General features: G+C 40.3%; 1 protein-coding gene across 1 annotated transcript in view; it reads right to left on the reverse strand.

Annotated features, from left to right (window-relative positions):
* Positions 1 to 1,217: 1,217 nt before the first annotated feature.
* The window catches only part of skia (v-ski avian sarcoma viral oncogene homolog a), a 149,854-nt gene continuing 136,930 nt past the window's right edge, over positions 1,218 to 14,141 (reverse strand). Inside the window, exons 5-7 of the mRNA XM_052039393.1 lie at positions 13,033 to 13,331; positions 11,013 to 11,243; positions 1,218 to 5,591 (exon numbers count right to left, since the gene is read on the reverse strand). Coding sequence (XP_051895353.1) covers positions 5,403 to 5,591; positions 11,013 to 11,243; positions 13,033 to 13,331 — 719 coding nt within the window. The 3' untranslated portion in view covers positions 1,218 to 5,402. The remainder of the gene's footprint in view (positions 5,592 to 11,012; positions 11,244 to 13,032; positions 13,332 to 14,141) is intronic.

A 14,141-nucleotide genomic window follows, 5' to 3' on the forward strand; every position in this document is an offset into this window, starting at 1 on the left:
CCAACAGTGCTTACACTATCAAAGTACTTTGGTTCCTGTACAGACCTTTGGGATCTTGTGACATTAGTAGAAACTTCTTTCCTGTTTTTGAGGGACATTTAGTTTAAAACCTGCAAGTAAATTAATCTCCACCCCCATAAGAATTTTCAACTCTCTTAAAGAGATTCAGGTTGCTTGGAGGGAAACCAGACTGGTTGCACTGTGCAGACACCCAGCAGCAGTAGCAACTTCCCCCGAAATGCTTGGGTGCTCATCTGGGAATCCAACTAATTAGGGCAACCTGGAGATATTTGCGCAAGTAAATTCCATCAACTTAACACTGGCAAACCCAGCTGCAGGAATACCTTGACTTGGAAATGTGCCCACAAAAACAGAATGGTGTCAAAGATTTCTGCATGGACTGGAATGGATGGGCCAAAGGAGGATTTTTCATCCTTGTGAATAACTATTGAGACCATTAAACTAAGAATGCCACGGCTGAAGGTTACAAAGTAAAATCTGTCGATTCTGCCTTCCAGAATCACGCTTTATCAGAAGCCGGGCCACTTACTTTTCCCACAGTCACTTTTCCCCAGACATTGCAGGATTGTGCGGTGCCTCCGCCTCTACAGTCTGGTTGGTAAAGGGACTGTCAGTAGGGACCACTAATACACTCACAAAGGATCCAAGATCAGCCAGGGTTGAATTATTCAATTTCAGATGGACCAGCAATTACTGACCTCTCATTGGCCCCTGGTATCATTAAGCTAGGGAGAACCAAACTAACGGGAGTTCTCCCTGCCGTGTGGTGCTCCACATTTTGGGTGTAAGTGGCCGTGTGCAAGTACTGGATTGTGCTGGGCTGTGCATCCTTTCATCAACCAGCCAGCAAACAACTTGGCCAAAGTATCAGAGGGTTGCTGCATTTTAGCAAGAGGCAAAAACTAGTTCAAGGGAGTTGGAGGAAGTGAGGAATCTGGCACTGACTGGTTTCTCTCTCTCTGTGTCCTCTCTTTAAGACTCTGTACTGGTTCAGTTTGTCACCTGTACAAGGATCAAGCACAGTTGATCTGACCTGACCGTACCCAATAAACCAATACCCTATGTAAAAGAATATTTATGAGGGCGACTCATTATAGCTTTCAGTGGCAATGGCTGCAGAAGGAAACCACATACATTGGGAGAAGAACACCGTTTTAAGATATGGATCGTCAGAAAGATGAAAAACCATGTTCTGGGCAAACATTTTTTATTTATGGTAATGCCATCTATACACTGTACATTCAGTCACTGTGTCCATTGCAAACTGTGGTTTTGCATTGCTATTTCTTACATATCTCATCAAGTCCTTTATTTTACATTACTGGTAGGAAGGTCAGGGAGTGGAATGGTGGAAAGGAAAGAGGGGAAGGGGCAGACAGGTACACAGCGCACTAGATAAATAAGCCAAGCAGTTTTTTTGTTTAGGCATTTATAAACAAGAAAGCATACATTTATTATTACATAAAAATAGTTCTAAAGATTGGAAATTAAGTTGCTTATCTTAGCAGCAGCTTACGTATGAAAGAAAATCAAATATAAATATGTTGAAATGCATAGGTAATGCGACCGAGAGTCCTGCTGGCTGATGTAGAATGAGGACGCAGTAAAGAGGCCCAAATACAGTGTCATTCCAGATCAACTGTTGCAAATAGCAATTGTTCATTCTTCTGAAAATTATTCTAAGGAGAGTAAAAATATGACGCTTTGTTTTAAGAAAAACAGCCTTAATATTGGGTGGGGTGGGGGGGGGGAAAGTAAAGATTAAAGTTGAATTTCTCAAACATTAAAAAAGGAGTTTGGGAGGGTGCAGGTAAAGCTGGAACCCATTTCAAAGTGATTCCTTTGGAGCAATTACTGACTGCAGTAATTCAGGCAATAACACAATCCAATAACAAGACAACTATGACATATTAAAGATCAGAAAAAATATTGGAGGTGAGCACAATATACACTTATAATACAGAGCATAAAATGAAAAAAAAAGTATTTACAGGGTTTTTTGTACACTGGCTAGTTCATAGTGAAGCAGTTTAAAATGATAACTGGGTTTTTATGCCAATAGGTCCCCTTGAATAGAAGGCTCATGACTCTTATTCAAAGCAGGAGTTGGTTTTCATTAAAAAAATCCCTTGTTATGATATGGAAATAACTGGCACCAGTTGACCATAAAACAATAGCAATGGGGATAGTAGAGTCAAAACAGAGACCGCACCATAAAATAATAGATTATTGTGTTACTGTGTGTTAAAGGATTAAATACTGCTTTATGTGTTTATGTATACATTACTTAAAAAAAAAGACAACCCTCGCATACCACACACAAGGAAACTAACTGGTATAAAAAATTACAAATAAAAACACTACATTAACATAAAAACATGAAAAACTATTACTGTAATCAACCCTCTTCTGTACTCTTCTCATCTGCATGCAAAACTCTATTAAGATTTAACTAAAAACTATTTGAACAATTTTTTTCCATCAAGTAACTCTGGACATTATTGGTGCAAAAACCCAGCTGTAGTTAGCTGCCCCTCAGATATAAAGCATTATTGCTGAAGAATGTATCATTTAAAAAAATTTTTTTCCTGAATTTTTTTTTGCCTTTTATCCCCCCACTATTTGAAACTTTTGTATTAAAGTAACATGAATCATCACTACCGACTGAACAATAAGCCGCTTACAAAAACACAAAACAAAAAGACATCTCTTCTGCCAGGGAAGTCAGTGGCTGCTACTGCTCTGCTCCTCCTTTTTTGCATTACTGTATCAAACAAGAAAAAGTCAATAAAACAGATTGTATGAGACACCAGAAAAGAGAATAATGACATATAAGGCTGATCTTTTTTGCATATTATATAAACATAAAACCCTTTAAATATACAAGTTTTAATGCCCGTTAAAGAGTACTGTATGGTAGAAATATTGTAACTCCATGCATATGAAAGATATCGAGTCTTCCCATTAAAAAAAACAGATAAAGCAGAAATATCCCACATAATTGCATAAGCGTGATCTATGTTCCATTTGCATTGCACTCATAACAGGGGAATTGTTATGTGTTTGTATTAAAGTTTTGTATTCACAAAAGTGAATCTGGATCCCGTAGCATGTTGGGATTATCACAATCCACTGTTGCACCCTTAAGAAAGTTTACAAATGTTCACCCCGTTTCCTCCAGACTTATGTTCAACATCATACATACCCACAACACTTGAGCTGCCCTGTCAACTCTTCCAATTGATAGCTTTCATTTGTACCTAAATTCTGAAGACCTGCCTCTTAAATCTCACAGTAACAATGGCGATTATACTGGATTCATGCAGAATATTTTAAAACACTTTTTTTTTGCTTTTATTCATTCCGTGATAAATATATTTTTTATCCTTATTAATGAAACACAGCAGCGGATGTCTTTTAAGTATTAAGAGAGAAAAACATTAATGTAGTTTACATTAGAGCATTACACTAACATCAGATTACTAGATCTTATTGGGTCCTGGCTAGGTTTTAGAAAACGCAGCAGAGGCACAACATATATGTTTTGTCATAATTGTTCCAACAACCCCACCCCAACACTCGAGGTTAGCAGGACAGGGTGGAAAGTTCAGTGGGTGTGGCTTCATGTCACATTCTGGATTTTGGATGGAAGTGATGGAAGGCTTTGTCAATGAGAAAATGTAACAGTGTTATTGGTGGGAGAGGGGAGGGGAATGTTCATTGTGGGTGAAACTTGAGAGTGGGTTGGAGGTGGGAGACAAAAAAATGTGCAGTAAGTCAGAAAGATCAAAATTCTCGTTTCCTCCAATGGAGTACCTCAGACCTACTTGGTACTAAATCTGGGTGTCTGAATAAAGAACTGACACAGTTCACGCGACCGAAATAAGGCACAGAACCTATCTCCTCCAGAGGAAGTGAATTAAAATACAACAAATTCTTCCGATAGAAAGAAGGATTTATAGAATGAAATCAGATTTGTTCTGTGCAGAAGTTGTGTCAATGTGAATTTTGCCCAGTTGCAGTATGTTTAAAAGCCAATAGTTCGATCACTGATTCTTAATGGGGCGCGAACACACACACACACACATATACATGTATCTTAGTAAGCAAGACACCCAATTGATCCTGTACTCTGTAAATGTTAGTTCAGCAAACACAATGAATCACCGAACGGTACAATGCAGAAAAACAAAAAAAGAATCCTGAAAAAAATGCAATAATATTGATGAACAAAAGAGCACTGTAAATACTGTGAACAGAGAAAAGCAGCAGGTACAAAATGCTGCTTTGGTAAAATTTACTAAATTTTGCAAAAAAAACATATTTTGGAATGGTGTCCCAATTATAACGATTTTTCTTCTGTTGCTTGTAATCTCTTAACAACTGTCCCCGTTTTCTTTGTGATATTTCCCTCTCTCTCCATCCATTTTCTTCTTTTCACTGAAGTGTACTGGAGTTAGAATCACACTGTGATCACTTCTCTCAAACAAAAATAAAACCAGAAAAATTTCAAGTCTTTCCAGAGAATGCTCTGTTGCTGATAAGGCCAAGCAAGTATTTAATATCCCCTCCAGCTGAAAATAATCCAACTAAACACAGAGATGGTGGTTGGGGAGGGTGGGAGGAGAGGAAATGAAAAAGTCTTTGAAAGGCTCCACGAGCTATTTATCTTTTTTTAAAAAAAGGAGGGGTGTTGCAGTAAAGTTGTTCCATGGCTTCCGATTTGACTCATGGTGATTTAAATCCGGAAGAAAAAAAATTGGAGAGTTCTGGGGAGCAACAGCAGCTGACACAATGGGCAGTCCTGGGGAAACCACATGAGACGCATCAAGGAGAAAGCAAGTTTTCATAACAACTGCACATATTTCAAACTTGGTTTAAAATCAAGTCTTCTGTTTTCAAAACAGTTTTTCTTTGTTTCTGTACTTCAATAGCTTATTACAAAAGTAGAATTTGAAGAGTTCTGTAAATTACCAGAGAGAGCACTGCTACCCCTCCCCCCACCCCTTTTTGTTCCTCCTCCCTTTTATTTGGTACAATATTTGACAGTTGTCCAGGAATCCTGTACATCTTGTGATGCGCTGTAGAAAAAAAACCCTAAATAGCAGGAAAAAAAATCCTCGGTGCTGTCACTAACCGTATTAAAGTATCTCAGAAACAGTTTAATGTCTGAAGTCTGGCAGGATGGCAGGCACACATTTTCTGTGTGGTACTGTGTCGTTAGGGGAGGGTAGTTTCAGTGCGTGTGTCTGAAGTAACATTCTTTCTCCGAAAACAGCCAACTCTTGTATCCTCCGTGTGTATGTGTGAACATATACACATACGTTCACACAAACACACTCACGCACACGCAGCCACACACAGTTTTGTGTATTTTTCTTTTAAATTTCACTGTCTTTTGAAACCACTTTATTGGTAGTGGAGTTGCTTGGTTTCAGCCAGAGTTGTTCCTGAAGCTCTTTCACCATTTTTTCCAAGTGTTCCCGTGCCTCTCGCTCCCGCAGCAGATCTGCCCGCAGCTGTTCCCGATCCGCCTCGGCATGTTGCAATTTCACCTGCAGCTCCTCGATCTGAAAAGGAAAAATTATGTTGAATTAAATGGTTTTAAAAAGACAAAGGGCAATTACATTGGCAAAGGATGCAGTGTAGAGTAGGTCTATTGTATGAGTAGAAGAACATTGTTAGAGATACATATTATGAATATGGATTATAAAAGTGAACATGCTAATCAATAATTACCATTATAGTATAACAGACTGAGAAGAGTGTTTCTGGTGAGGTACACAACTTCATCATTTGACCTAGTTTGGCCCCTCTTTCTCACAGCATTACCCTACCAACCAATGGTCACGTAGGCAAGTATTACTTGAGCCAATGAACACTCAGTTGGAGAGGATATTGAACGCTGGCTCTAGCTGGATGACAGCATTGTTATGGCCGCAGAGTGGTCAGTGCTGCTGCCTCACAGCTCCAGGCACCCAGGTTCAATCCCGACCTTGGGTCTGTGTGGAGTTGCATGTTCTTCCTGTAATTGCATGGGTTTCCCCCGGTTTGCTCTATTTGTTAGGTTAACTTGGCCCTAGTGTAGACGGATGGCAGGACAACTGGTGTGTGTGGAGGAGGGGTTGGGGGATGGGAGGGGGGGAGGAGTTAGGCAAGAGTTGATGGGGATGCAAGAGGAAGATTGGGATCAGTGTTTCATGTGCCGAGCAGACGCAGTGAGCTGAAGGCCCCATCTGTACTGTATGACTCCATTGTTAGTACAGGTAGATATCATGCCTGTGGCAGATTTTGCTGGCTGCTGGCTCAAGAGGCTGAATAGCTACTCCTTTAACTACAAAACGCCTGTTCCCTCTGGGGAAAACCAACATACAAACCCAAGAAAGAGGAGTGCAAGAAGCCGGTCAGTCCCTCATACCTGTGCTGCCATTGAATTAGATCAGGGCTGATCTTTTTACCTCAGCACCACCTTCCTGCACTAGTTTAATGATTCCTTTAATATGCAAAACTCTCATCTCTGTACTGAATGCTCACGGTTCTCTTGGATAGAGAACTCCAAAGATGCGTCACCCTCTGGGTGAAGAAATTTCTTCTCATCTCAGCTCTAACTGCCCAACCCCTTGTTTTGAGACAGTTACCTCTGGTTCTTGACACCCCAACCAGGTGAAACATTATCACTGCACCTACCCTGTCAAGACCATAAGAATTCTGTACATTTCAATGAGGTCATCTCTCATCCTTTTAAACTTTGCAAAGTATAACTCCAGTCTGCTTAATCTCTCCTCGCTGAACAATTCCCGTCCCAGGGATCCATTTGGTAAACCTCTGTTGCACTCCCTCTATCTCAAGTACATTGCTCCTTAGGTAGGGAGACCAGAACTGAACACATTACCTTTACCTTTAACTTCTCTTAGCCACAGGTCGACCACTTTAGCCTAAGGTCTTGCATCCGATATACACATTGAAAATTATGCATTAATTTTTTAAATGTTAGTCACTGCTTGTTTACTGATACCTTTCACTCTTGCCCAAAGGGCCCCTGACTATAATAGTATTAGTTAATTAATCGCACAATACTAGGTTTAAAATCACCTGTTCCCTGGATGGTACATCTGTATGGCACAATGGAGAATAATTGCAGAAATATAGTTCTGATGAAAAATCATCAACCTAACTTTGTCTCCAGAGATGTTGCCTGACCCACTGAGTGTTACCAGAAATGTTCTTTTCTGTTGTTTTTTTACTTGGTTCAACTCTGAAGAAGTTTGTTGTGGAAATTAAGGCTTATCTTTATGTTCAATACAAACTTAACTGTAACTTGATGAAAAAAAACACTTTGTCATAAGTGTTGACATTTTATGTAGGTACACTCCAAGTTGTACTACTTAACAGAAGATGAACATAAGTGTTCAAGATGCTCCCTTATTATTGTTTTAAATTCCGAGCAGTAAAACCCCTGACAGATGTTTCACTCTGATGCACCATAATCACATTAATCAGGTCTACACAGACATGGCACTTGTATTTTTTCAAAACCGATAATAATTTAGTAAGCACAGCATTGAAGAAGAGTTAATATGTTCCAGAGGAGCCAGAGAATGTGCTTGCCTTGGCATTCAATAAGTTAACTAACATTGTAAACAACTTTCCTGGTAAAGGAAATTAAACCAACTCACAAATGTGAAGTGGAAATAACAGAGATGACACTGATTGAGAATTAAAGTGTATCACAATTCATTATATGACATACTAGTCACATCCTGGTTAACAGCAACAGGTGAAGTCGCCTTTGGACTCTTGTGAGCTGTTTTCCCACCCCCTCTTCACCTGCTATATTTACCATGTTCTCTCTCTCTCTCTCTCTCTCTCTCAGAAGATAATTTATGTGTCTGAGAGGTGTAATTGGCTTGCAACTGAGGATACTAGTACAATATAATGAACAATCCTCAGCTCAGCTATAACCAGAGGTCAGGTTTATGCCATAGCACTCCAGCATTGCAAGCCTGACAATTAAATCTTAATTAGAAGACAGCAGCCAATACAACACGTGGAAGAAATAGGTGAAAATTGTAATGTGAATAGATGCATAAAACCTTAAGTGCTGCTGGCAGGTGTAGATAATGTCAGGGAAGTCACCATGGGAATATTTCATTACTGCACCTCTCTCCTAATTTTGCTTTATTATTATTTCCTCATTCACTTTAGAGCACACACCATTACCCCATCCAAAAGAGAGAACAGCAGGCTTCCACTGTTCTGTGACCAGCTGTTAGAAAGCATGTCTCCCTGTCGATTAGCTGCCCTCCCTCCAGCGCTTCCCCCAACGTCCATTACTGAAAAATCACGTCGTAGCCTCTTTCACTCCCAAATAACAACTGTGATCCATAAATACACAATAATCTCCCTTTCAATAAGACTTTGGTGAAACTCTGGGCCTCACGACTGAATGGGGATAGGTAATGGCACGTCAGAGGTGAGCCCAATCCTGGTCCCAGCCACACCTTCAGAGATTAGAGACCAGTGAAGGAACTAAAGGGTGCTGTGATCAAATATAGTGCCCCAGCTAAAGCCAGAGATAAAGGTTAGTTACGGATCCAACTCAGGACCTTTCTGCCTGATGCTGGGTTCAGATACTCCATCTCTAATCTAATGAACTAACAATAGAATAATGTCTAGATCATTAACCAAATTCTGCTCTAGTTTCTTTTTTAATACTTGAATCAATATCTGTCCCTAATGCATGCATCTCTGGGTAGATACACATGCAAAGCATGTAGCTACTGCAACAAGGATGCTCCATTATTCTCATTTATTTATCTAACATAACTTTGCAGGAGATAAAATCTGCACAAAATGCTTCACTTCATTGTATCATGTGTTCAATCAAGTTTTGGCTATGGGTTTAATCCTCCACCCAAATGTTGAGCAAATGATCCGAGGCCCCCATTTCCATGTGCTAGAGGAAGTGGTATTCATTGGAGGAGAATGGAAGTTCCATTGTTGCACAAGTAACTACCTTAAAAATTATCTTGCTACGAAAACACTGAAAAGAGGGTGGTCTTGTCTGGTAACCATCCTAAAAAGTTTCACAGAGCTTTGATGTGGTTGCTACGCAGGTTTTACACTTACAAACACACGTTACAACATATTGATTCACACGCTAAAACCCTGTGAAAATGTCACATTAGGAACATTGACACTGTCACCAATAACAGCTGTAATATCTCACCTACATGAATAAACTTTGTGTTCCTATTACATTGCAACTATTTGGTGCAGAAAGGTCAGGTCAGCCATTTCCCTTAACCAGAAACGTACTGTAGGCAACACCCATATAGCAGTTCCTACTCAGTTTTGTTTAGTCTGCCATAGTCATTCTCTGCAACTCTGCATGATGTTGGAACGGAAATCTACATCATTTCCCTTTCCTTCATTTGATTGTTAATGTCTTGAATCTGCAATACTTTCCCTGTTCTTAATCTTCCTGCTCAATTTTGGGAGTGGAGAAGCATTGTTGAATCTTGAATCTAAACCTTAATGTAGAAGCTTACCCAAACTAACCCACTCGTTCTGTCAAGGGACGCCATAGTAGAAACTTGCCCTTAGTTATCAGTGCTAAAGATGCAAATATTATAGCAGCTGTGCACTTAAGTCCACTTCTGAAATTCCCGGTTTTGAAGTACAGTGGCTGCTATTATGTTGTATTTTTCAAGTTATAGGCAACTTGTTTCTGTATGGGTTCAGTGAAATTCAATAAGAAACTGCACTTACATAATACACCAGATTATTTTTTTTAAAAGGTTACCTGGTGAGGTAACATGTTGCATCAACGTCATACACTGAACAGTACAACAAGTCCAGGGTTATAACTAGCATCTGTTCAAAACTACTGGATGGGCACTGAACTTATGGAGACGGCAGTGCAAGAGACATATTAAACTGGATAATGAGGCTTTACTCAGAATTTGGTTAGTAAATTGAAAATGAAAATAAAGACTTTTACCCCTTCTCCCCATACCAGAACACCACGGTGCCTATCCTGGGCCATGACAGCTCACTGATTGGATGGTCAGGATTCCTCAGACTTGGCACAGAGAAGGATAGTTGCCATTTGCTGCTTGCCTGTCATAATCACATGAATGCAAATACCAAGCCTGCCTCGGAATCAGCGTCTGCGGGTTCAGACTGCATTGCCAAATTTATGCTGGAATCACACAAGCAGTGAACTTCTCCACTTCACAGTCTGGTTCAGACATGAAGAATGCCATTTACAACGGCACTGGATCACCCCAGGGAAATGTAACTCAGCATTAGTCAACTGCATTGCTGGTTGTGGTGGGAGGGGGTGTGGGTGAGAGGTAGAAGGAGCAGAAAATTGAAATAAACAAAAGAAGCATGTTAATTGTATCCAATTGATGTATATCAATTAGTGTTAATTGTATTCAGGTGGTAGGCATCAACTGGGGATTCTACTGTATTCATTTGTAAAGGAACTGGCTTGGGAAGAGGAGAATGAGTTTACCCACACATCATGACATGCAGAATGTTACCCTGTGAATAATTCCATCCTCCTCCACCTGGCTACTTGACCTTAAATGCACAGGAAATCACGTCTTGCATTCTACATACTATCTTCCCCAACTCATCCCTCAACTACCCAATTCCACTCTGCCTTACCTGCCACACCCATCCGGATGCATTACACCCAAAGTTAGATCAGTTATGTTAAACTTCTCCCTGACACAGCCAACAGAAGTTGAGAATCAACAGGGACTGGTGTACTTTATGTTCACAGCCAGGAAACCCTATGCCCGGCAGATCTTGGGTAACCTTCCAGAAGTATTAAGAATGTGGCTTTCCTGTTCTCATAACCCAAATTATCAGTCACAACATGATGCAACTGTGAAGCAGTACTTTTGCAATCCAAAGCAAAGTGTGAAATTAGGTAACTTTAAGTCTATCACTAAGTTCAATCACTTTACCAGAACTACCTGCGCCGAGTACTTGATCCTCAGACGCCCAGCCTCACAGCCTTTGTCGCAGACCCTGATTTGTTTTGCTTGTTCTAGTTCACGTTTTAGCCTTATCCGTGACTCATTTGCCTCTTTCATTTTCTTCTCATTCTCTGTGCGAAGACGTTCTATCTCTTTTCGCAAGTTGCGCTTGGCCTCTGTGGCTTCACGTAGTTTCTCTTTCTTGGCAACACGGAGAAATTCAAGTTCCTACAAAGCCAAGAGCAGAAAGTTCAGTTAAGTGGAAAATTAAGACACTTTGCATTTTGTAAGGTTGGTTTTCTAGTGTGACCCATCTTTCTCTGCAAATTCTTATCTTGAAAGCTTAGGACAGACACAAAGATACCTTCTTCCCATTTGAATCACATGTGTCAGTCATGATTCAGATGACAATTTCCTTGCTATTTTCAATTTTGCAACAGCCTGGAGTATAGTCATTACACTGCAACTTGCTGCCATGAATGGCATATAATCTAAAAGAGCTTTTATGTTGAAAATAAGGCTCAAAGCAGTGGTTAAGGATGAGACCCAAGATGTATAAGTGCTGCTCTCTGCTTTATCTTAGCCTGTGTGTGACAGGTGAACCAATAGCTTAGGATTAGTTTTCCAACCTAACCAGTCCTGTTCTTGAAATCCATGAAAAGTTGGATCCTAACTATTATGGAGTTTGGTTTTCTTTGTGAGAGATGCCAGGAGTCTAACTAAATTAATATATTTCCTTCTGATTGAAATGACAGTGGTCAATGAGTGGCTGTATTTCACCCAATAAGTTGGTGTCCTTATTCCATTCATTGTCAAGTCATCCAGCGTTGACTAAAAGAAGTTGATTTACAGAATATCCAACTTTCCTTCTCAGCCGTATGAAATGATCTGACAAAAGGCACATATATAAGGCAACACCCTCAACCAGTAGCCATAGGAAATCCTTCACTTTCCGATAATATAATTTCCCAAACAAAGCAGTACAGACTCAAGAACTGGATAGACTGGCCAAAACAAGTGCTCAGGGATCACACGTCGTCGTAGTTCCAATATGTTAATATTTCAATTGAGGGTCCCATTCACTATACTGAACACATCAATAAATGGATGCTGTGGTTCCTCTGGAGGTAGTATATGCATTGACAAGATGAACGTCACTTAAAGTGTTGCCAATTATGGTTCTTGGCTGTTGCCACACTGAGGGGGTTCAGGCCAGTGTGGCATTTCTTCTGCTCGATAACCACGCAAGCTAAGGCAGAAAGAAAGCAGCAGACTATAAGGTTATATTCTCTGTTGCTTGAGCTCAATAAAAGAGGTATCCAATTAGTTCCAATCCCCTACCCTTACATTAAAGCTCCTCAGATCTTTTTCCCTATAGAGAATTTATCCAATTCCCTTTTGAAAGTTGTTGTTTCGTCTGCTTGCAGTGGTCTTTTAGGCATCATTTGGTAGGAGCGCTCTTTTTACGGGTGAAGATACATAGGCTCCTGGCTATTCTTAGCCAATATCCTATTTTACCAACATCCAAATATACTAGGAGACTAGTGTGGACAGGTGGGCGAGTGGAGAAAAGTGAGATACTTGCCAGTTGCAAGTCTGTACGTGGTGAGTGTGCACTTGTGATGACAGCAGGTAACTCATTAACGTCACAATGCTGAGGTAGGGGCCTGCATTCTTCTGCAGTCCTTCCACATTTCAGCCAAGCTGGCATTCATGTTTGAGGAGCTCTGATAATTAACACTGCCTTCTTCACAGAAATGCGGTCCTTGCTCATTAATCGTTAGGGCTACAACTTTGGAACTACCATAAACCAAGCTTCCAAGGTGGAGCATGAAAATATAAAATTAATATTTACAATCATCAGCACATCTGCACTTGACATAATTAATTCTTTATATCAGTTAATGTAGGTGCACCAATGTAGATTTGCTAATTTGATCTATGTTTTGTCACTAAATACAATTTTTGTTTTACTTCTTAATTCATGACATCTTACAAGTAGTATCTCTCTCCTTACCTGCTGCAAACTGCGCTTGGCTTGTAAAGCAGCATTCAGTTTTTCCTCTTGCTTTACTCGCATCTTTATGATTTCATGTAAGAATTTCTCCTTGGCCTCCTTGGTGTCAATCCCAATGTCCAAGGCCTGTCTTAACTGTTCTAGCTCCACTTCCAATCCACCGTTGTGTGTCTCTGTGTGGCCGAAAGTCTCGTGGGTTCCACTGGATGCAACTTGGACCCCAGGTGAGCTCAAATCCTTAGCTGATGAACCAGATGAGGTGAAGGAAGGAGAAGAAAGTGAAGACAGTGATGATGTGACTGTAGGAAGGAGAAAAACATTTGCATTACTACACATACCTGGATAATCCTACCTTACTTGCTTTTTCTTTGGGGTCACTTTTCATTTGGAAAGCTGGATACTGTCTGGAGGTAATACAGCTGAACCAGTCCAGTCTTCACACAATCAATGTCAATACACTACATCGTCAGTGGGTGGGTGGCTGACTAAAGTGAGAGCCTGTCCCTAGTCTTGTGGTGCTAATGCCAAAAAGTTGATCTGCTATTGCAGGTCACAGAGCACAAATCTGGAAGGGAAGGTGTGGAATGAGCCCATCTCCAGATTGGCTGTCAAATGGCATGATTAGGTGCCATAACTTTTCCACCTTTCCAAGTTTTGACTCTGATGTTAAACTGCAGGATAAAGGTATTTGGGACACAGAGGACACTGTAATCTCTGTTACTTTATTAACTGTACCAACTTGCTGAAGGCAAATGAGTTAACACGATTCTCAACTAGCAGGGAAAGTGATTTAGATGTACGTTATTATCCCCTGATGTTACTTCTAAAGTCTTTGCTTTATCTTGTGGGCTTATCAGCCCACTTGATTGGGGCAGGTGAACTTTAACTATGAGCTGGCTCTAAGACAGTTGAATTTTATCTCTGTCGAACTCCTTGTGGCACAAATTAAATACTGCCTTGGAAGGAAGGAAAACCGTCTGCATCAAAGCCACTTTGTCTTTGTCATTTAAAAAAACTTCCATCACAACAACAGATTACTAACAGATATCAGTAAGGGTACAAATGGCACCTTCATTCCATTAAGGGATCAGTAGAGTACAACTGCCTCT

Source organism: Pristis pectinata, chromosome 26 (assembly GCF_009764475.1).
Source record: "Pristis pectinata isolate sPriPec2 chromosome 26, sPriPec2.1.pri, whole genome shotgun sequence".
Lineage (NCBI taxonomy): Eukaryota > Metazoa > Chordata > Chondrichthyes > Rhinopristiformes > Pristidae > Pristis > Pristis pectinata.